The 21,824-nt window shown below is 34.8% G+C and overlaps 4 protein-coding genes across 5 annotated transcripts; 3 read left to right on the plus strand and 1 right to left on the minus strand.

The window, feature by feature from the left end:
- The first annotated feature begins 152 nt into the window (after window positions 1-152).
- Window positions 153-710, plus strand: LOC125189696 (uncharacterized). Its single transcript, XM_048086947.2, has one exon. It carries the CDS (start codon window positions 278-280, stop codon window positions 587-589), a length of 312 nt encoding a protein of 103 aa, XP_047942904.1. The 5' UTR covers window positions 153-277; the 3' UTR covers window positions 590-710.
- A 3,071-nt stretch (window positions 711-3,781) lies between these two features.
- LOC125189164 (putative serine/threonine-protein kinase PBL10) lies at window positions 3,782-6,395 on the minus strand. Of its 2 annotated transcripts, XM_048086411.2 has the most exons (7): window positions 6,217-6,395; window positions 5,908-5,970; window positions 5,270-5,595; window positions 5,048-5,183; window positions 4,826-4,968; window positions 4,540-4,663; window positions 3,782-4,445 (listed from the first exon to the last, which is right to left on the minus strand). In XM_048086411.2, exons 2-7 carry the CDS (start codon window positions 5,957-5,959, stop codon window positions 3,997-3,999), a joined length of 1,230 nt encoding a protein of 409 aa, XP_047942368.1. In that variant the 5' UTR covers window positions 5,960-5,970; window positions 6,217-6,395; the 3' UTR covers window positions 3,782-3,996. The 2 variants fall into 2 exon arrangements, with proteins under 2 accessions (XP_047942368.1, XP_088915072.1); XM_089058946.1 differs by lacking the exons at window positions 5,908-5,970; window positions 6,217-6,395 and adding an exon at window positions 5,682-5,889.
- An 8,531-nt stretch (window positions 6,396-14,926) lies between these two features.
- Window positions 14,927-16,593, plus strand: OEP16-1 (outer plastid envelope protein 16-1). Its single transcript, XM_048083270.2, has 6 exons — window positions 14,927-15,152; window positions 15,230-15,281; window positions 15,352-15,383; window positions 15,924-15,957; window positions 16,057-16,124; window positions 16,312-16,593. Exons 1-6 carry the CDS (start codon window positions 15,054-15,056, stop codon window positions 16,450-16,452), a joined length of 426 nt encoding a protein of 141 aa, XP_047939227.1. The 5' UTR covers window positions 14,927-15,053; the 3' UTR covers window positions 16,453-16,593.
- Window positions 16,594-19,616: 3,023 nt separating this feature from the next.
- On the plus strand, window positions 19,617-20,394 carry LOC148926451 (metallothionein-like protein 1). Its single transcript, XM_089059479.1, has 3 exons — window positions 19,617-19,776; window positions 19,861-19,932; window positions 20,013-20,394. Exons 1-3 carry the CDS (start codon window positions 19,727-19,729, stop codon window positions 20,104-20,106), a joined length of 216 nt encoding a protein of 71 aa, XP_088915605.1. The 5' UTR covers window positions 19,617-19,726; the 3' UTR covers window positions 20,107-20,394.
- The last annotated feature ends 1,430 nt before the right edge of the window (window positions 20,395-21,824 follow it).

The following is a 21,824-nucleotide window of genomic DNA, read 5'->3' on the forward strand; positions in this document are numbered from 1 at the left end:
ATTGTGAAAGTAAGTATTTACCTATATGAATATGTGGACCGAATATGAAACATTGTAATGCGCCGTAGCCTTACATTTCTGTACATGATCTTTTCTTCTTAAGAATTATATAAATAAAGAAAAACGAAAAATGAAGAAAGAGAAAATGATTGAATGAGGATAAGACACTTGTGGAGAGGTTGTGCTTGAAACAAGTCAAGTAATTGTCTACACAATATTTTTGCACTTGCACCATTCATTCTCTCTCTCAAACAGGAAAAACTCAATAGAAAGAAAAATGTCTTCTTTGAACATGTTCTTTTCTCCCATAGTTACCCCTCAAAGGAGAGTAAGAAGTGCAGCCACAGCAGCAAAATCCTCAGGTGGAGGCAGCGAGGAGAAGGGCATTTTGGACTTTATCCTCGGGAGCTTGACCAAACAAGATCAGTTCTATGAAACTGATCCAATCTTGAAGAAGGTAGAGGACGGGAAGAGCGGCGGCACCACGTCCCCGGGCAACGGAGACCGGAAGAACTCGGTGGTAGTGCCACCAGCCAAGAAGAAGGATGGTGGGTTTGGCGGCCTTGGGGGACTCTTTGCCAAAAAATGATTCATAAGTACCTTTCTTTAATACTACTATAAAAAGTTATGTTCTAAATTTTTGGCATGCACTATTGATGCTCTCTTATGTAATATGCTGCTTAATTCAATTGCATATATTGATTCTATCAGTCTTGGGATTGTTTTGTTTGTGCATTGATGATATGAATAGACAAATTTGATCAGTATAAGAGCTATATGTAGTTTTCTGGTTAATTATAATAGGAGTATATCATACATAACATTAGTGTTAGTTTATATCATACATTTCACATGAACATTAGTGTTAGCTTAGCTCACTGCTCACATATCTCCGCTAGACACAGGACATAGATCTTTGTTTGCATAGACCTACATATATATGATGAGCACCATCTACAAGCATTGTTCTCGCTTAGTTCACATGAACATTAGTTTTTTTTGGTTTTTCCATTTAATTTGATACTCATATATATTAAAATCATTATACAAATAACAAAAAAATCAAGCTCGTTCGTCGATGATGATGCACACCCAAACTCACATTTATCATGATATTGCATGCTTTGAACAAAATTCTCGCGATTTTATTCTTGAGATACTCCGTGGAGACTTATACTCTCTTGAGTCTCATTTGAGTTCGGCACGAGTTTTAAAAAATTTAAAGGATAGTTGAAAAAAGATAGTGGAAATTGAAAAGGTTAATGGAACGTGAGGCCTATTACCATTTATGGAATATTCTCAAGTGTGACACTAAAAAATGATCAATCCGGACGGCCAAAGTGGGACGGAAGAGGGAGTAATAATAGAATTGAGATAGCATGCAGTTCTTACTTATTCTCCTATGCGAAATGCAGTTTTAAGCGTAGATAGGCTAATATAAAATATGTTAACAGCATTTTGTAACATGAGTACCAAATTAAATTGACAGAAATGGTTGGCCCACTTAGGCCCTAGTTGCCTTGGGTGGATATGGGCTAACTAATATCAGTTCCATCTAATTTAAAGTCAGAAATAATTTAAAAAAAAGTAAACCAGTCGAACCATTATTTGTTGTTTTGCGAGATTTATAATTTCTAAGAGACTAAGACGGTTGAAAAATTAAATTCAAAAAAGGAAAGGTTATTTTGATATGATAAAGTATACAACAGGGAACAATAAGAATTAAGACGGTTAAAATTAATAATTTTTAAGATGATTAATACAATTTGCATATTTCTAAATCTGACTTTGAGTGAATGTAATAAAATTCCACAAAAAGCAATGTTGAAAAAGATAAGAGAGAAAATTATTGCAGTATCACGAAATTGCTGCTTTCCAAGACCACAACTATTTTCACGTGAACAAAACTTCATTTTTCAATAAAACCCTTTACCGATTTGGCCATTTATGTATGCCAACAATCTCATTGTATGTACGTATTAATTATATAATTAAATTTTCTACCGCTCTCTGTCAATTATGCTAAAATAAGTAATCCATAATTGAAGCCAAATAGTAATTTATAAAAATAAGTGATTTTGGGACTTGTAGTCGTATTTTTTTAAGAATCTCGCGTCTGACAGTCGGTTAACAAATTATCGTTATCGTTATTGTTATTGTTATTGTTATTATTAATGACTTAAGACAAACACAATACAATAGTAAGAAACTTAGTGGAGTAGAATTTAACATGCATATTTTTCCATATAACTTTAAAACTAAATGTATAACTTTCACTATTTTGCGCATGTATACAATTCCTTTATGTTATAGTATAACATCAATATTTGCATTTTATTGGGTTCAAAACGTTGACGTGGTATTTTTTTTTAAAATTTTAATTTTACTATATTACCACCTTTTTACTAAACGTTTTGATTTCATTGATATACATATGATGTTTGAAATTAATATTCTTATGCCCATTTTGTACAGCATGTCATGTCAGAACACAACACCAAAGATTTGCCACCGATATAATTATAAATTGGATACCTTCGTTTGGAGATTCTAGCTTAGCTGTTGGTGCTTTGTATACATGCTAACCTATTAATGATATTCTAAACCGAGTATTAAAAATATCTATACCGACTATACGAATAATGAAATAGTATAATAAACTATATACTCTATTTTATTAAAAACATTCCTCCATTCATTTTCCATCTCGAATTATTGACATGACTCTCTTCTTAAATAAGAGTAACAAGTTGGCCGCTGCTCCATGTATTTTTTATGTTCTCGAATTATTGAGACATGGCTATATTCTTAAATTAGTGTAACAGCCGCTGCTCTATGTTTTTTATGTTCCTCAAAATTCATAAAATGATTCAGTTTCATATCATGATCTCTCACACTTTAACAAAAAATTACTACTAGTACGTATTAAACTACACTTGTCGTTGTTACTGAAAATTTGTTTACTTATTTTATTTCTTACCAATACCTAAGTCGGGCCTTTTTTATTTACTTATTTTACTAAATTTGTTGTCTTTTGTAATCCTATCACATGACGGTGTCATGTAGCAATAAATTAGGGTGCTGCAGCGACATAAATTTCATAACTAAATAGCAATAAAACTCACCACCTCTACAATTATAAAAAATTGATTTACGTCATCGCAAGTCAAAATTTAAAAGCTTGGAAGACCGGCCATTACAGATAGACTCTACAAGCCAAGAGGGGATATGATTTGATATCCACATTTATTAAACCCACAATATTATCATTAGAACCATGCTTCAATTCAAATTTCATTATTATTATTATTATTATAAAGATTCAGATAATAACAAAGACTCCCACACCACCAGCCCATCCCATCCCATCCCATGTATTGTATTGTAAATTTGTAATGTAATGTATCAATCTCATTCTATCTCTGTCTCTCACTCTAGAAGATTTTTCTAACTTTTTCCAGCATCTTCTTCCCACTTTCCCCACCCCTCTTTATGGATTGCTCCACTTTTGCTTTGGAAAAGGATTGATGACCAAAACTTAACAATGTTATATAGTAACATGGATGTCAAAAAAGTTCTAAAAAGATAAGGTAAAATAAGTTCAAAAATACCATACTCCTTCCGTCCAATAAAAATATAGACAATGAGAATGACACGAGAATTAAGATAAAATTGGTTAAGTAAGAAAGAAAAGGAGAATGATGGATAGTGAGACCTATATTATTAAGTTGATGTAGCTTTCCAAAAATGGAATATATATTTTTTGCGGGTCGGACGAAAATGGAAAATGCACATATTTTTATAAAAATATGGGACGGAGGGAGTATAAACCACTTGTAACCTCATCAAGAAAAATCTTGTGAGAAATTGTTAACATCCAAACATGTCACAAGAAATTTGCAAAAGAGCAACTATACAGACAGACAGACACACACACACACTCCTTGATTAGCTTTTGTTCCCTGTAATAAAGTTAAAAAGGGTTCTGGGGTTTCCCTATTTGGAGTGAAGTGGAGATGCCGAAGGCCTTGGATAAGCAGTGTGTGCGACTTTGCTGCTAGGAATAACATCGCCTGCGCTTCGTCTGCGCTGCCTAGATCCATCGCGGCTTTTGCTGGCATTGCTGTCTGTGCTCTTGGTGGAGTCTTTTATCTGCTCGAGTTCTTTCACTACGTCTTGCATTTTCGGCCTCAGCTTAGGCTCCAAGGATATACATCGCAGAGCAAGGTTCGCCACTTTTTGAGCGACTTCCATCGAGTACTGCCCTTCTAGGCGGTTGTCCATGATGCGGAAGACCTTGCGCTTGTTGGCTAGGAAGGGTCTGCACCACTCTACAAGTTTGTGCTCGCCAGACGGCCTATTCTTATCGATGGCTCTCCTGCCCGATAACAATTCAAGGAGCACCACTCCATAGCTGTAAACGTCACTCTTTGTAGTCAAATGACCTAATTCCACACAACATGGTGAGATCAGCCAATGAGCCACCAAAACAGGAGACAACTAGCTATAAGTGATAATGCCTCAATTCAAGAATCATACCGGTAGCAAGATATTCTGGGGCTGCATAGCCATAGGTTCCCATGACTCTCGTGGACACATGGCTTTTATCGCCAGTCGGCCCATCCTTGGCCAATCCAAAATCAGAAAGTTTTGCATTGTAGCTCTGAGACATCACAATTTATGAATTTTAGAATTTGTTCTCCAGAGACTATAGCCATTTCTCCAAATTCTTTTTTTGAAGTCTATGCATCAAGGATTGCATAAGGACTATAGCCATTTCTGCAAATGCTAAAGGCAAGGCTTTAGAGAAAGATGAGTAGTTTACCGAGTCGAGAAGTATGTTAGAAGTTTTGAAGTCTCTATAAATGACTTTAGCTTCAGAGCTGTGAAGAAAAGCAACCCCCTTTGCAGCTCCAAGAGCCACCTTAAGGCGAAGATTCCAAGAAAGAGGTTGGAAGTACGAACCCCCTACAACATAACAACACCATTTTAGAATTTCCCAATCTATACCTCATAAAAACAGATCAAGATTGTAAGACTGACTCACTTCGAAAGAGATGATTCTCCAAGCTCCCACGAGGCATGAACTCATAAACCAGAAGCCTATAATCATCCTCCAAGCAATAGCCAATAAGCTTCACGAGATTGGGATGGGAAAACTGCCCCAAATAGTTCACTTCTGCCTGCATTCACCACAAATACATCACTTCACAATCAACAACACATAGTGTCAAAATCAAAAGGAGAAGAAAATTGATTGAAAACTCACCAACCACTCCCTATGGCCTTGAAAACTTTCCTGGTGGAGCTTCTTGACTGCGATGACCATGCCCGTCCCAGGCTTGGTAGCAGTGAAAGAGTTCTCATCGATCCAACCTTTGAAAACGGAGCCAAATCCACCTCCTCCAAGCACACTATCTGGGCGGAAGTTTCGGGTGGCCACCTTGAGATCAGAAAAGTTGAAGCTCTTGAGGTTAGGTGACTGCAAAATCTCACCCTCAGTCCGAGGAGTAGGTGGAACAGAAGTTGTCGAGTTGTTGCTGCAATCAGTGCTCATATTATTCGAGCCTGAGCTAACATATTGCGAGTTTAGACCTGGATTGATCAATCCAAGAATTATATTACTACTATGTTTCAGGGTTCTACCTCTCTAAAGGTAAAAGAAATGCTAGATTGCATACTAAATTCATGAAGGCAAATATTGATAAAGAGATAATTAAGAAACAGGAATCCAAATCCCATGATTTTGCAGAGAACACAAAAGCAGCAATGAAGCATATAATAATCCTAAAATGGTACTGTAAAAGATACAAAATTCATGGTATAAATATCTGAGTGAGAGAAACAAAGGTGAGTTGTGGAGGAATTATGCAGCAAATAAAAAAGTAGGAGGCGGTGATTAATTACGGGGATGAGGTGGGCTTTCAGCTTTGACTCTAGCACTCAAACAAATCCCCATATCAACAAATTCTGCAGATCACAAAGGGAAAGTATGAGCAACTGATTATCAGATCTCCAACTAAAGGTGTGAACGCAAGCACACGAGAAACACGTAATAGGAGTACTAATTTTTTAATTATTCAAAATTTCATCAGAGAGAAATCAATGAAATGCAATTGCCTCATTTTCAGCAAATTAAACAACTCCTTCCTCCATCACGCAATAATCAATACATCACCATCAACATCACCATAAAATCGAGAAGAATCAGCGCACCTTTATTAAGTCGAAGGCGCGGGTTTATCTGTTGTTAGCTTTATCGGTTGTATTTCCGTGAGAGGGAGAGAAAGAGGGGAGAGTTGACTAAAGCGAGAAGTGAAGCATTAAAGAGAGGGAGAGAAGGTTGGGAGGGAAAGGATATTAATGGCGGCCTCGGGAGTCTGGGTCCCTTCTTCAACTTGTGTGTTACATACAAATACAAATACAAGTAGGAGTCATAATGCGTAGACACACACACACCCATGCGTGTGTGTGTGTGAGAGTTCCGCAGTCTGCATTGACTAGTTTACACCTCCATTTGACTTGTGAGCTGCATTCATACAGCTGACGTGGAGGGGGCCGGCATGCATAACGTCATCCCTTTAGTTGCTTAATTGGCCAATTAGCTGTAATAATAATACTCATTGTTTTCTTTAAATATCTGGAGATTACTAATCCTATAACGACACATTTGACAATTCTATACCACTGCATCTTTTATTAAAGCGTTTATATTTCAATTCAAATATATGAATAATTATGTGCAAATTATAGTAGTACTATAATATACTCCCCCGTCCCTCAAAATTTGTCACTTATTTCCTTTTTCGTCCATCCCTAATAATTTGTCACCTTTCACTTTTACCATTTTTGGTAGTGGGTCCTACATTCCACTAACTCTTTTACACTCACATTTTATTATAAAACTAATATATAAAAGTAGAATCCACGTGCCACCAACTTTTTCAACTCACTTTCTATTACATTTCTTAAAAACCGTGTCGGGTCAAATGGTGATGAATTATTAGGGACGGAGAGAGTACCATATAAGGAAAAAGAAGAATTTTTGAAGTACTTAATTTGGAATAAGATAATACTTCAACCATTCACCATTATAAAATTGTCTTGCCCAAGAATATATATCTATAATTTAGCGCTTAGAGCATCATTAGCGGCGGCCGTCTGTCGGGCGTCGGACCGGCGTGCACAACGTCCGCCATTGGGGGAGGAAGGCGGGCGGACGGACGTCCCGTGCGGACACGGGAGTTCCGCTGCGTTGGCGCGACGTCCGTCGCGAAGGCTACGGGATGTCCGTCGCTGTGGCATGCGGACGGACGTCGGCGGCGGACGTCCGATAAATATATATATATATATATATATATATATATATTTTTTTTTTTTTCAAACTCTATATATACGGCTCGTTAAACTTCATTTCATTCGCACCACTTATGTTAACAAGGTCTCTCTCTCTACGTTTCTTTACAATGGCAAGTGGTAGTGGTAGTGGTGCGGGTGGTAGCGATGCTCCAGATTGGCGCCAGATCGTTAGGGATGAGCTGCGTGCCGTTACGTCTAGGGAGATAAATCGGGCGTTACAAATGGCCATGCAGCAGCAGCGAAAGTCGGCGGTACCTCGACCCATCCATCATCGAACTCAAAGACCTCCGGACTGCATCGCTGCACACCACCGGCTGTGGATTTGGCATGCATACTTTGGAGTAGCCGGTTCGAGCAACGACATCAATATCCTACAGTCGTCCTGTAACGCTCAAACCTGACTCAGAAAAATACGGTTAAGGCCATCGTCATTCCTCCACTTAGTATTTTAAATTTTTTTATTCGCCTAACTAAAACACTTCACAAAAGAAAAAAAAAACTTACTTTAACATAATTATTAGAATTTAAAACACACAAACGAAAAATTGTAGAAAAAAAAATACTTAGGAGCGACAATTACAACAGCTCTCGAACTTTTCCCTCCTAAAGTAAAGTATCACAAAGTATCATGTTTTTTTTTTCTAACGAAACAACGTTAGTCACCAGCTACAACTCTATACACGCACGATGACTAGTGTTGTTACGCTACACAACAAAAAGATTTCCCCTTCAAAAAGTTTAAGTATATGCCACTAGAGTTTTAGTTCAAAACAAATATGTACAAGCCAGTCGGATGTGCTATCGTGCCAAAATCTCTCGGTCTCCTTTTTCCTTGCTGAACTACAAAAGAAAGTAAATAAAAGAATAAGTCACATGTACTTAATTAGTGACAATATAAGCTATATAAATGCCAACATACTAATAAACCCAAACACATCTCCATGGGTAAACTGAAAGCATAGTTGAATGCTTATATATAAGAAAGTTTATCTAATGATTTAGGCTTTTATGCTAAAAGGCCTTAAATCAAGGCTCACGAAGTGTTCTAGAATTGGAACTAAGCCCTCCATAGAGGATACAAAACGGAGGCTTCTTTAACCATTGGGATAAATTCGGAATGAAAGTTAGACCATCCATATGTTATTCTTTTACAGAATGGAGGCCAAGTCTTCCATAAAATAGGCACAACCTATTCCAAAGAATTCCTGATACAATACTGATATTGTACCGGCTACAGAATCCCAAGATTATAATATTTCATCAATACATTATCCAAATAAAGGAGTGTGATGACATTATGAAAACACATATTTTCCATTCAACCCTCATAACCTTACTGAAACTTTCATCCACTAATTGTAAAATAGCAACACAATTAATTTTATCAATAAACTCCATCATCCACAACTTACCATGATCACAAAATAAACAAGAACCTCTTAGGTTTTCATAATTTGCATTATTTAAAGATACCATCAATAGCGACGTATACAATATGACGAGATTTTCTACATGGGTGAAATTGTGCTTAGTGCAATATACATATCACTAACCGATTACGAAGACTCGAGAATCCCTTTGCCCTTGATGGAATGAGAAGCTCTTCTGCTGCAATTTACTTCTTGAGCTTCAAACGCATACAACAATAATAACACAATTAAATTAGTAGCAATAACTCAAAGAAAATCAAATTCCCCCAGTATGTAGAGTAATTTAAAATGAAAGCCACAACTGAGTATAAAAATTAGATTAATTTAATAATCATTCCAGAATATACATCCATGAATTATTCTATTGTGTGGATGAGAGGAAAACTTAGAGAACACAAGCTTGAGTCAAAAATAAAAAAATCCCCAACATGATTGTGGCATATGGAATGCATCGCTGATGTCATGTACGCATGTATTATCCTGCACAACATGATTGTCGAAGATGAAGCTGCAACACTGACTGATTGGGTCAGTGACGATGATGATGGTGCCGGTCCAAGCCACGGTGTGGCCAACCCCCAATGGACATATGGGGGTACCCCATGAAAGGGCCGAGCGGGTGCGTGCGTTTGGCGACATGCGCCAATGACAAGCCCATATTCGACTCCAGAACGATTTAATTGAAGAGCTAGGGTTGCGTCGGGGTCATCGTTAGGGATGTTCGTGAGTGTAATTTGATTAAGTTGTTTTTTTTGTTATCTAATGAAATTATTTTGCATTTTGTTTAATTCCGTATTCGTGCCGAAATTTTAATACCGTACATTGTTTATTAATTCCGTAAATTGTTTAATTTTGTGAATTTGTGAATTTTTTTTATTGCGGGAAGTCCGCGTGTGAAGGCTATGAGATGTCCGCCACTATGCAGAGAAGGCTATGGGAAGTCCTTATGACGTGACAAGAGGTGTTTTGAGAAGTCCATCGGGAAGGCTATGGGAAGTCCACACCCACTGGGAATGCTCTTAATTTGGAACAAGATAATAATACTTCAACCATTCACCATCATAAAATTGTCTTGCCCAGGAATATCTAGAATTTTCACTACCTTGTAGTACTAGTTATGAATCTTATGATAGGTATCTCGTTGGGTCTCGCATTTATTAACTCACCATAATTACACTCAGTTACTATATAACTAAAAATTCTATTGTTCATAAAATATAAATTTATTTGTTGATTTCATGCGTTTTAATGTGAAACTGATAAAGTAGAAAAGGGAGGAATGAATATGAGAGACGGAAAGAAAATGATGAAAAAGTCTTCGTAAATGAAACTAATTTTAATAGATAAACTAAATAAAAACTACTATTATTTATTAAATGAGGGGCATATAAAAATTCATACATATTTCACAACTTTTTAAATGCCCTTCTACCAATGTTTTTATAACTGTCTAAAAGCATCTCCAATGCCGGCTAGCCAACCGGCTAATCGATTCGCGTTGCTAGCCGGTCGGCTAGCCGAACCATTACAGCAGGCCAGCCCGAAATCGGCGAAAAAAGCGGCGTGGGCTAGCCGATCGCGTGGCGCTGGCCGCCATTGTGGCGTGCCGATCGGCCAGCGCTATTTTTTTTTAATTTTTTTTTTAATTTTTGAAAAACTATATAAACACGATTTTCTCTATCTCTAAATTTATGTGCAAGAGCAACATCTAGCGATGGACAACAACAACTAGCCCAATATAAAATTAAGACCTAAAATAGAAACATGTCATAGCGAGACCCTCGTTCGGCTAGCGGCAAACTATAACGAATTCAAGGCATACTAACATTTTTTAATGTATTTTTTTAATAAATTAGTGAGGAGTAGAGTAACGCGGTGGCTCGTGTGTGGAAGGCCGGATTTTTGTTTATTATGAAATTTTTTTGATTTTTAGTTAATGTACTTTTTTTTATCTAAATAAAATTAACGAATTTTTCCCGTAGATGTGTCGTAAATTTAATTCCGTATTTTGTATTTTTTTTCTTTATTATGTAATTTTTTTTTAATCTATGTACCTTTTTTTAATGCAATTAATGAATTTTCTCGTATATGTCTCGTAAATTTAATTCCGTAATTCAATCATAATTTTAATTCCGTAAATGTAGTATTTTTGAATTATTTTTATTGCGGCTGGCCTATGGCTGGCCTAAATCTGATGTGGCATGTGGATTTTTAGTGCTGCTGACGTGGCAGGGAGAGAGAGTGGCTGGCCTATGGCTAGCCTATTTGCATTGGAGATGCTCTAATCATTTGAAAGTTGATCGGCTACTTGCCTAGTTTCACGATTGAAAATTTAAAGGTCCAGAAATATTATTATATGATACTTATATTTGATCAATTATATCCGCATAAATTATCACTTTATTTTTGTTATTATAATTGACTAGATACATTGCGCTGTTCTTTGGTTCGTTAGATAACATAATAGTGTGAGATATAGTACATGAGATGGTAAAAATGAAGTTTATCAAAAATTAAATTAGTCATAAAGATAGAGTGTTGAAATGAATAATCATGAGATACAATATAATATTAATATTATATATTATGAAGACGGACATATACATTATATAGACAAATCATTACAAAACAAAATAACTGAACAACAATATAAAATTAAATACATATAGTCATAAATAATGTACTACTCCACTATAAGCCTCCTTACATGACAATGCGTCCATCCATTAAATTTGTAGGCTTGCCCCACCTGTCTCTACCTCTGGTAGCAAAACATCAAATGGAAATACTACGATGAAATACAATTTTCTATAAATTGGATAAATAAGGAAATGACACTCTATCGAAAATGGTTGTTCAATAGTCGTAGGCAAGGTCAATATATTGGAGTATGAAATCGACAAGCAATATTCTTGGTTCAGGATGAGTAAATAATAAATTAGGCTATTTGTGTCAGCCACAAAATTTATTTCCAATTTAATGGTATAACATAGCTTGTTTTGCCGATTTAATTTAAATGATCCCTACTAATGTTTGAGTTAAATTGCATGTTCATATAATTGCTACTTAAATGATACACTCTTTTTAGTTGGAGTATGTAGCTTGTTTGTTTAGAAATAGCACAAACGACATGATTTATATAGTGATATAATCGTGGTATGGTTTTACAGTTACATACTCAAAAATTAAATAAATAAGTTGCATAAGTAATAAAATTAAAGCCTAATGGAAAACTATAAATACTTGAAAGTTGTACTTCATAATGCAAAAATAATAAAACTATAAACATTGACATTTTTTTTGTGGCAGTTTTTGCTTGGGTTGCCTATTTAGGTCAAAGTAAGTATACAACTAGTTTACGAAAATATTGTGGCTTTAAGTTTACGAGTATCTTTCAACTAAAAAAGAAAAAGAGAAAGAAATCCTAAAGTTAGAATTCACACACGCAATTCAAAGCGTTTCCTATACCTTGACTACAAAACATTAGTATGAATTTTCAAAGTCCATTTAGATTGCTAGATTGAACGTAACAAGAATAAGGAAACTTTGTAAGAACCAACTCATTAATTATAGTATATTATGAAGTGGAGAATGAGTGTATTTTAGTGACAAAAAATCAGGTTTTTTGGATCTAATAACGAAGTACAGTGTCATGTGTAGCCAATTAATTCATTGGGTGATGAAACTCAGGCTCATGCTCAGGCGTGCATGCAAGGCCCGCGTGCTCCTGACCTTGGAGTGTCATGCTCCGGCATAAGCACGTGGGCACGGTGATATGGACACCTAAAAAACATATACTACCAATTTGTATATACATAATTATAATTGGAAAATTGTAACTAGAAATGAGTTTACATAGTCTTTTGGTGTGTCTATTGTTGTTGCTTGTTCGTTGATTTGTTAATGACTCTTTTACTGACTGCACCTTCAACTTGAACATTTCTTTTCTACATGAGAAAAAGAAACTAGTAATGAGTTTGTGTATTCGAACCCATTTCAAGGTGAGACGTCTCATTCAAATTTTTGTGATGGGAAAATATTCGTAAGCTTTCAATTTCGTACTGTTAGTTAATAGAGTAAAATCTTGCTAGAATTAGTAAATAAAAATCCATTCTGAATTCCAAAAATGCATATATGATGTGGGATTTTTTTATAGAAATGCATGAACATGTAATAGGCTTAATGCTATTTGCTAGTCAGAATTAACAATTTTTTATCTGAGAACTAATAATATCATAGTATAAATATGTTTGTTTATTGACATAAAGTTCTTGTTATAATATCGACCGACCATACATAAAATTGAAAATTGAAATACTTAGCCATGTAGTCAAAGGAAAATTGAGACACGTCTATGTCGCGACAAAGGAAACAATTTTTGTATATGATCACATACTAGATAGATTGTGGAAGAAAATCAAAGCAAAGATATGTTGCTGGAAAAAGGTGCAATCAGCCCACTTATTTCTGATATCATTTTCTACACTCACTTTTTAATTTGAATATATATTTGTGCAACTATTATAATCTGCCAGTATCTAGATGTACCAGCAACGATGATTATAATAATAACGTCATTAATTACTTTCAAATCTCATGTGATGCCAGTTCGAATAGGAGATATATAGTCCTTTTAGTTCTTGTTGTCTTGTTTGGCTTGCTATTAATTTTGGTGTTTTACACATAGTGTGGTCGGCAATTTGATACGCAAAAATTATATTGTCACACTCTGTTTTTTTTTTTGGTTTGATTGGACAAATTATTTTTTGGCATAGTTAAGTTGATAGTAGTTTCAGCTTTATATGATTCTATTTTTGGGGCCAAGTTTAAAAAATTAAACGGTAAATTAACTTTTTGAAAATATAATATAAATTAAAATTTTTAAAAATTATTTTATACTAAGTTACAATCCACATATACACACATAAGTAGTTTGACCCATGAATTACTAATTAAAAGAGAAACATCCAACTGATTAAATTAGTTTCGTTATAAAATACTAGGAGTAATAATTTGTGTATATATAAAGGATTTAACTTAGTAAGAGACCAGGGAATGGTTCCATCCATTCCAAGATTTTTAGGGAACATTTAAAAGGATGAATTGATAAAATAATTCAAATTAATCCACTGTATACTTTGATAGACTGATGAATTGAACTTGACTAAAAGATTAAAATAAATTTTTTATCAAAGTAAACATCCTTTAAATTAGTCCCTGCCAGTCATGCATAAAGTCTCACACACAAACACTAGGCATGCAATTGCAAATGACACACAAATAGAGAAATGAGGTTTGTATTGAATATGAATTGTTTGCATTCACTCCAATCCAATGAGGCTCCTTTACAGCACAACACAAGGGCCATGTACGCATAGACGTGATCAATTTTTTTGTAGTATTTGTACTTTTGTTTATGATTGACTAATCGAACACATTTTTATCATTTCATAATAATGCAATTAGAATACGATCGAAAAATAAGTGAGAAGAATGACATTACGATGGAAGGGGAATGTGATATTAAACAACGACTGTTTTGTGTATATATACCATGTCATTGTAATTCAGGCGTTCGTTTTTTTAATTTTGTTTTTTAGCAAACAATAACAATGATGAATGTAGAAAAAGGGGTACGCATTTAAAATTGAGTTTAAACTTGAACGTATAGTTATTGGAATTATCTTTAATTCATTTGTCCATTGGCTTCTGTGAATATTAAAATGTTTTTGTTATAATTATCATCACATCATGTGGTTGTTGCCGCATAATCAAGAAAAGGCTTCCAATGATCAAGATTCAAGAATGAGCTGGTTTTTTTTGTGGGATCAATATTGATTTTATATATAATGGCGGAGGTAGAATATTATCTTTGGAAAAGCAAGAATATATATAAAGTTTTGATTTTGTATATCCAATGGTGGAGCAAGATAACAAAAATTTGGAGCTTAATTTAAACTAGGAGTACTACTCTGAAGGAAGTATTACACAAAAATATTTATGAAATGCTCTACTCTAGAGTAGAATTGGCGTTCTTGCACAGTGGATTAAGATCCAAGAACATATATACAATGAAGCTTCCATTTTGAATTGATCGAAATATTAGCGATTAAAGAAATTGGGCGAGTGGATTATAAGTTCATGATTTTTGGGGACATGTGGCGGCCATCCTTCAAACGGGATATGAAGATGCACATGAATTGACTACGACGTCGTTTTAAATCGTTCTCAAGCTTCTCTCTTTTCTTATCCCCGTGCCACACCATGCCGAGGACTTCTATTAACGGAAAAGTGAATCTAGCGGTGGATTTGGGAGACCCATTTCTCAATCACGTTGTTGATGGTTTCTTCAAGATTGGGAGTGTAAGAAAATACTAGTACTACCATTTTCTCTTATCATAGGAGTATTTGTATTTCATTTGGGGGTTTCAAACTTTCAGGTAGCAGTTGGGAAAGTGGCGGTAGAGGAAACATACCATGTCGTTGCTCGAGGTATTTCCTCTTTTAATTGCATCTTTAAATGCTTTTGTTTCTCACTTATGCTGCTACTTGCAAATTGCAGGAAGCGTCTCAAAAAAAAACTTTGAACACTCGGTGAGAAACTCATCCCATTTATTGAGATGCTAACATTTTGTCCTGCATATATAATACTCTTTCTTACAACTTGTCACTTACACAATACTTGAAGCATATGCATAAAGCAACGCTTTTGAAGCATTGTTTGGATGTTTCTTCAAGAGTCTTATGCTCTATACATCTCAAATTTAGAACCAAATCAATTGCACCAATGCTTCTAAATTCCTTCTAAAGTTAGTTAGTTCTACATTCTCACCACTTTTATTTTCAGTGTGTATCTTGAAATATTTTGTGGCATCACCATGTATTGTGAACCTATGCTAGGATACAAGAATCTGAGACCATTTAAGTGTACACATGTGTGCTTTTATCCCCCCAAATATGTAAAGTTGGTGACATGATCTTTGCTTAAATTTAAGACCACAAAAAGGGAGGTAATACGACTTCAAAAGCACAGATGATTTTCTCATGGTTTTGCACTTTATTCCTGCACTCGATGCTTGTTCTGTTAACTACAGTCACTGTGAGTGATGATCAACCTAATTTCTGGCTCTACAGCTGAAGAAAATGTGCAAAGAAGGTGCATACTGGGGTGAGTTGATACTTGTATTCCTGATTCATGGCGATTACTAAGAAGCACAACTGTTTTCCAAAGAATTAAAATCTCTTCTTTTGGATATCCCAACTTCAGGCACGGTTGCTGGACTTTATGTTGGAATGGAGTATGGGGTGGAGAGGATCCGTGGAACCAGAGACTGGGTAACTTCCCCGCCAACATTATATACTAATATGCTATCATTTTGGAATACTTGTCGAAAGGGATTTAAAGTCTCAATACCCATTTATGTTATATCGGAGTAGTATTTTTGTGGATGAATGCATATTTTGTCAGTTTATCATTTGTTACTCGTTACATCTAGGTTGATGAAATATGCTGTTGATGCAGAAAAATGCGATGGTTGGCGGTGCGTTGACCGGTGCTCTTGTATCAGCAGTGGGCAACAACAACAGGGACAAGATTGTGTTGGATGCTATAACTGGAGGTGCTGTTGCCACTGCTGCAGAGTTCATCAGCTATCTCACATAAAGCATTTCTACAAATTCTGTTTCCCCTTTACTTATTTCCTTGTGAGGTAATAATAAATTCTCGCATCTGTTATTTGACTCTCTTTAATAATAAGTGATGGCATGAAAACCCTGTATTGGTCGCATGGCGATCTTTTCCTTAGTTTTCGTACATATTGGCTCAATCTGACTTAATTGAGATAGAATAGCATTTAGGTTTGGCGTTTAGAGTTTGCAACCATTGCTGGAACTGCTCTATGAGCCTCATCAGGCTACAGGTCTCAGCATCCAGCCTACTACAACTTCCGAAAATCATCATTCACATGCACCTTAAACAGCGTATTATACACGAAGCTATACCTAGTGTGGTTTGCGTTCTTCAATTCTTTAAACACTTCTCTGCATTTCTCAACATTGCCATCTTATCTAAGGCGAAAGCCCCCATTATGAGTGTGTAGTTTCCAGCCACAGAGTTGATATTTTAATCTTTGCGCTCACTACAAACTCTGCACCTAATTTAAGACTTCTTATAGATTCCTGCACCATCCCTGCCCTCGAGCAACCAAGTGCGAGATGCCGTTATGGCATTTACCTTGCACCCACTCTTCTCCATGTCTTTATGCAGTCCGGTGGTTTTTGTGATCAATCTCTTCTCCATTTCATCAAGTTGAACTGCTCGGTCAACTTCAAATCCTTCTTCATTCCAGCTCTGTTCAAGCAACTGAGCACGAGATTGTTGTAAAGCAGCTCATTTTGGAACTCGGTGGGATACGACTGAAGAGGGCCTCTCCTTGTGCCACTCCGTGATCTTAATGGTGTATTCTAGCAAGTAGGAGTAATCTACCCTTTCTAAGAGATTTCGGAAAAAGGGATTAAATTCACAAGCCTTTCGAAATCAGGGATTCAATTCGTTAACCTTTTAGAATATGAGATCGAGACATGCGAATTTTTCAGAACAAGGGATTTTGGCTTTTTTTCTATTTTTCTTTTCTTGTTTTCTTATTTTTCATTTCCAAGTATTACAGATGGACCAAACTATCCACTTTCCACCCTCCTCCTTCACCGGCTGCCCCCACCTTCCTCTCTTCACCACTTGCCTCCACCCTCCTTCTCTCTTAACTTCCTCCACCCTCCTCAGTCACTAATTGCCGAGTGGCTCTCTGGCCATTTTTTTAAGCTCCTGAACTCCAATTGCTATGGTTTCCAAGACTGAAGTAAGATTGTTGTCTTACTTTTATAAAATTAGGGGCCGAATCCGAACAGGCAAATATAAGGAAAATTCATCCACAACAATATTCTATTCTTCAATACAGCCTCGCAAAGCGGTGCATTTCCACAATTTTTAGTTTATGCTTGTCTTCTTCTTAGCATTGCTTCAATTTAATTATCCATGTTATTTTGGGTTTTAGCAAATTAGGTCTTGGATTTTTGTTCTCGTGGAAGGTATGCAGTGAAAGGAAGGAGGAAGAGGGTGAATAGTTTGGTCAATTTACAAATGATATAAAAGAAATAATTTTAAAAAAGAAGAGAAAATTTAGAAAAAAAATCAGAAGATCTTATTCCGAGAAATTCGCATGCCTCGTCACATATTCTAAAAAGATCAATGAATTTAATCCCTAATTTAGAAAGGCTTGATAATATAATCCATTTTTCCAAAATCTCTCTTCTGACTTGGAAGGCATCTCCCTTATCACTCATATTCCATCACTGGTTCAATATAAAATATGCGTCACTGTTAATGGGGTAAATGTCGTTGTTTTGTGTGTTATTTAACCTTAAAATTTTCTCAAAATTGTGGGAAATTCACTATACTACATGAATTTATGGTTTTTGTGACTGAAGTATATGAAAATTTAATAAAATTTCTAATTTAAAGAACCAATAGGCCAAAATAGTAAATCACACTTAGAAAATTGACCATGACACCAATACATATAGAATTTTTATTTTTATTTTTCTAATGAAGGTGTTATTTTATTTATTTTAAGGGATTATGGTGAGTGGTGACAAAATAGGAAGCATGACTATAAATTTATTATCACCAAACTGTAGTTTATTGTCAATTTGTCACTATCCATGTGGGCCAGGGAGCCCAATAATGATAGTAGAATTATGGCCAAAATATTGGGAAATTATTTTTGGGCCAATGACTAAGAAACGTAGATAATAATTTTACAGCTATTTAATCTTGTTGCTAGAAAATTATGGTAAACATTGTCCGGTTGTGATTCTTGGAATATAAATAAATTTATGCGACTTTGATGTTTAATCCAAAATATTAAAAGGGGAAACTCAACTCTTACGGAGGAGATGATGTAATATGGTTGTTTATTGTTTTCTTGTGTTGTTAAACAACCAAGGGTTTGCTGACCCTTTCAATATGATGGTAGTTTCAAAGCAGAATTACACCATAGGCGTACCCTTGGCAAAAAAAAGTAGTACTTACAAAACTAATTTAAATACGAAAATTATAGGTGGCGTTCGGTTGTCATGACTAATTATCATGAGACTATCCATCTAGGATTAAGTTGTGGGAGTCAATCTTATCAACCAAACATGATCCATATTTAATCATGAGATTTAGTCTTGCCAACCGAACACCCCCATAATATATATATTGAGTTCTTTCAAATATTAAAATTGACTTCCATTTCAAACGTAATTGTAATTTCTTCATACCAACTCCACAACCAACAACCACTAATATTCTTACATATATATATATCACTATTCTAGAGCTCTCTATATATCTCTTTATGTTTTTTTGTCCTATACTCCTACAGTCCCCATTGATCACATAGAGATGATATTATTGTCTCATTTGATCAATCTACCGCTACATTTAACCAGATCCCAACAAATGTATACGAAATTTCAGTGCCCCCAAACATAAAATAGTACATATGAGCAAGAATAATCTTGTTGATAAAAATGAAAGTTGTCAAATCAGAGATTGTTCCATTCAAACCATTTGATGATAATGTTAATTAAGTGTCAAAAATGTCAACGGGTGATATTGCTCTACGTACGTACCCCCTATATTATGTATTGTCATTTAAGTAATTGAAAATTACATATTCCGTGTAAAACTATTTGGGCGGCGTGTAAGATATTGATATTGCTAATTCTTAATCTAGAGACGTAATTAACTTGAAATAATAAATTCATTTTGGTTTCGTGTGAGCAGAAGCTACATAGTACTCCATATATAAGAGCAAGAGGTGCAGAAATAAATCTCATCCATTCCAAATACTTACAAACGAAAGCTGATAATAGTCTCTATTTCTTGGAAAAAAATGAGTTGCGGAGGATTGTGTGCTTGCGGCTCATGCGGCGCCAGCTGCACGTAAGTTATTCACTATGAATTGAATTGATATATAGTAGTAGTACTTGTTTAGCAATAGTATTAATCTTGATTGATTTGTGGCAGATGTGGGACTTGCCCAGATTTGGAGAAGAGCACTAGTGTCACAGTCATTGAGGGGGTTGCACCACTCAACAAGTATATATTGTATACTACCAGTACGTTTTATTTATATTTTGTAGTTTTAATTTAATCCGATTGCGATCTTTTAAATTTAGGAATGTGGAGGGATCTGAGAAAAGCTCGGGCAGTGAAGGAGGGAACGGATGCAAGTGCGGATCGAGCTGCTCATGTGATCCGTGCAGGTGTTAAGCAATCAATATGTGGTGATTGTGTGTTACGAAGAGTAAAGTGATGTAGAAGAATAAAAGAGCTACTATTGTCTAGTAATTATATTCCCCTCAAGCAATTAAGGAGATGTTATGTTATGTTATGTTATGCTATGCTTGGTGGTTGGTGGTTGCACGCTCTTATTGTATGCTCATGTTGTATGTGTTTGTATGCTTTGCCATGTACTATGTTGTTACTCAAAACGGTTATGCTTCGAAGGGTGTGACTATGGATTGATTATATAAAATTATTTGTTATGTGTCTGATAAATTATCGAGGTTTTTTGCATACTGCGTGTTTGATAAGTTAGTAATACCAAGATAGAAAATTACATATAGACATTTCTAATTGTTAGATATCATATTTAAGTTTAACTTAAAGCCCAATATAAGACAAGGGCCCTAACCAATCTTACCAAAATTATAACATTAACTATGTTTATGTATCCCACCAATTTGTCAAGTTAAGCCATGTTATTTAATATAAAATACAATTTTAGACAATTTCTTTTCTATCAAACAATAACGGAAAAAAGTCATATTTTTGCATATCTTGACATGAAGCCCGTATTTCTTATCTTGTTTTACATATCTTTTTATATCCCATCTTTTTTATCAAACGAATCCTTAATGTTTGATCTTAATTATATGAGGCCGACAACTAGTAGAATCAGGCAATATACTATATACAATTAAACGAAAAATAAAAATTCAGGTCTGAAAATATAACAATCATAATTGCGCAGAAACTAATTCAATTTTCCTTATAAAATTTTCATAACTTAAACAATATTTTTCTTAATATCAAATAAAATAAAATTTTATTTAAAAAATTAACAAATTTCTAAAAATAATTATTTTTACACTAACTTTTATACTATTAATCATTAATCAGAATAACAAAATATAGAAATGAATTAACTAGATAGAAAAGAAAATGAAAAAAAACGGCGAGAAATCAGTAATTTTAGTTGGCGAACAAAAATAGACTATTTTTCGTTAAAAAATTAATAGCGTATTTAATAACAAATAAATTTCAGTTTAAAACTTTTAAATATCACTATGAAAATTTCAAATTGATAAGGACGGGCCCACCCCACCCCCCACACATGATTACCAAATTAAACATAAAAATTTGATCGTAAAAATATTAAATTTTTGGGTAAGATCATCATACGCATCACAATCAATTCTCTTATACACGATGGCTTATGATTGAGAAATATTTAAGAAAAGTCTTGTCATTCTGTAATCGTTCAACCAGAAAACTATGGTGACACATGCATTTATATATTGTCATTAGTGGGATCGATAAATTAAATATTACTGAGAAAAATGAAAAGTAGTATTTTATGTTGAGATAGTTACGAAAACTGAAATTATGAAATTTTAATTTCAATTATGAATACTTGTAATGGACAAGAAGTTAATTAATATAATTTCGTATTTCAACAATGATCATATTTTTTTATCTCTTTTGTGCTAGATGTGATGATAATCTCGTATTTCCCCTTTCTTTACTCTTTTTTTTTTTTTAAATTGATATTTTTGCTCGTTATAAATAATACTTCTAACTGTGGTTAATGATAGTAATTTAATTTCTTCACGTGATGTCGAAATAACCCCCAGCAATTTGTATGATTTTATTTAACAAATAAAAAGATAATTGGTGAATGAAACTTTTATTTGATGTAGTAGTAC

This window comes from Salvia hispanica, chromosome 5, assembly GCF_029641045.1.
Source record: "Salvia hispanica isolate PSC_SH4W2 chromosome 5, Shi_PSC_v1, whole genome shotgun sequence".
Lineage (NCBI taxonomy): Eukaryota > Viridiplantae > Streptophyta > Magnoliopsida > Lamiales > Lamiaceae > Salvia > Salvia hispanica.

Bases quoted from the DNA above. Each gene is read 5' to 3' on its own strand.
- OEP16-1 (XM_048083270.2), top strand. From the start codon at position 15,054: ATGCCGAGGACTTCTATTAACGGAAAAGTGAATCTAGCGGTGGATTTG. The intron at 15,958-16,056 runs GTGAGTTGATAC...TCCCAACTTCAG, and splicing joins CAAAGAAGGTGCATACTGGG to GCACGGTTGCTGGACTTTAT. The intron at 16,125-16,311 runs GTAACTTCCCCG...CTGTTGATGCAG, and splicing joins TCCGTGGAACCAGAGACTGG to AAAAATGCGATGGTTGGCGG.
- LOC125189164 (XM_089058946.1), bottom strand. From the start codon at position 5,778: ATGCTTCATTGCTGCTTTTGTGTTCTCTGCAAAATCATGGGATTTGGA. The intron at 4,969-5,047 runs GTGAGTCAGTCT...GTTATGTTGTAG, and splicing joins GGAGAATCATCTCTTTCGAA to GGGGTTCGTACTTCCAACCT. The intron at 4,664-4,825 runs GTAAACTACTCA...GTGATGTCTCAG, and splicing joins CTAACATACTTCTCGACTCG to AGCTACAATGCAAAACTTTC.
- LOC125189696 (XM_048086947.2), top strand. From the start codon at position 278: ATGTCTTCTTTGAACATGTTCTTTTCTCCCATAGTTACCCCTCAAAGG.
- LOC148926451 (XM_089059479.1), top strand. From the start codon at position 19,727: ATGAGTTGCGGAGGATTGTGTGCTTGCGGCTCATGCGGCGCCAGCTGC. The intron at 19,777-19,860 runs GTAAGTTATTCA...GATTTGTGGCAG, and splicing joins TCATGCGGCGCCAGCTGCAC to ATGTGGGACTTGCCCAGATT. The intron at 19,933-20,012 runs GTATATATTGTA...TTTTAAATTTAG, and splicing joins GGGGTTGCACCACTCAACAA to GAATGTGGAGGGATCTGAGA.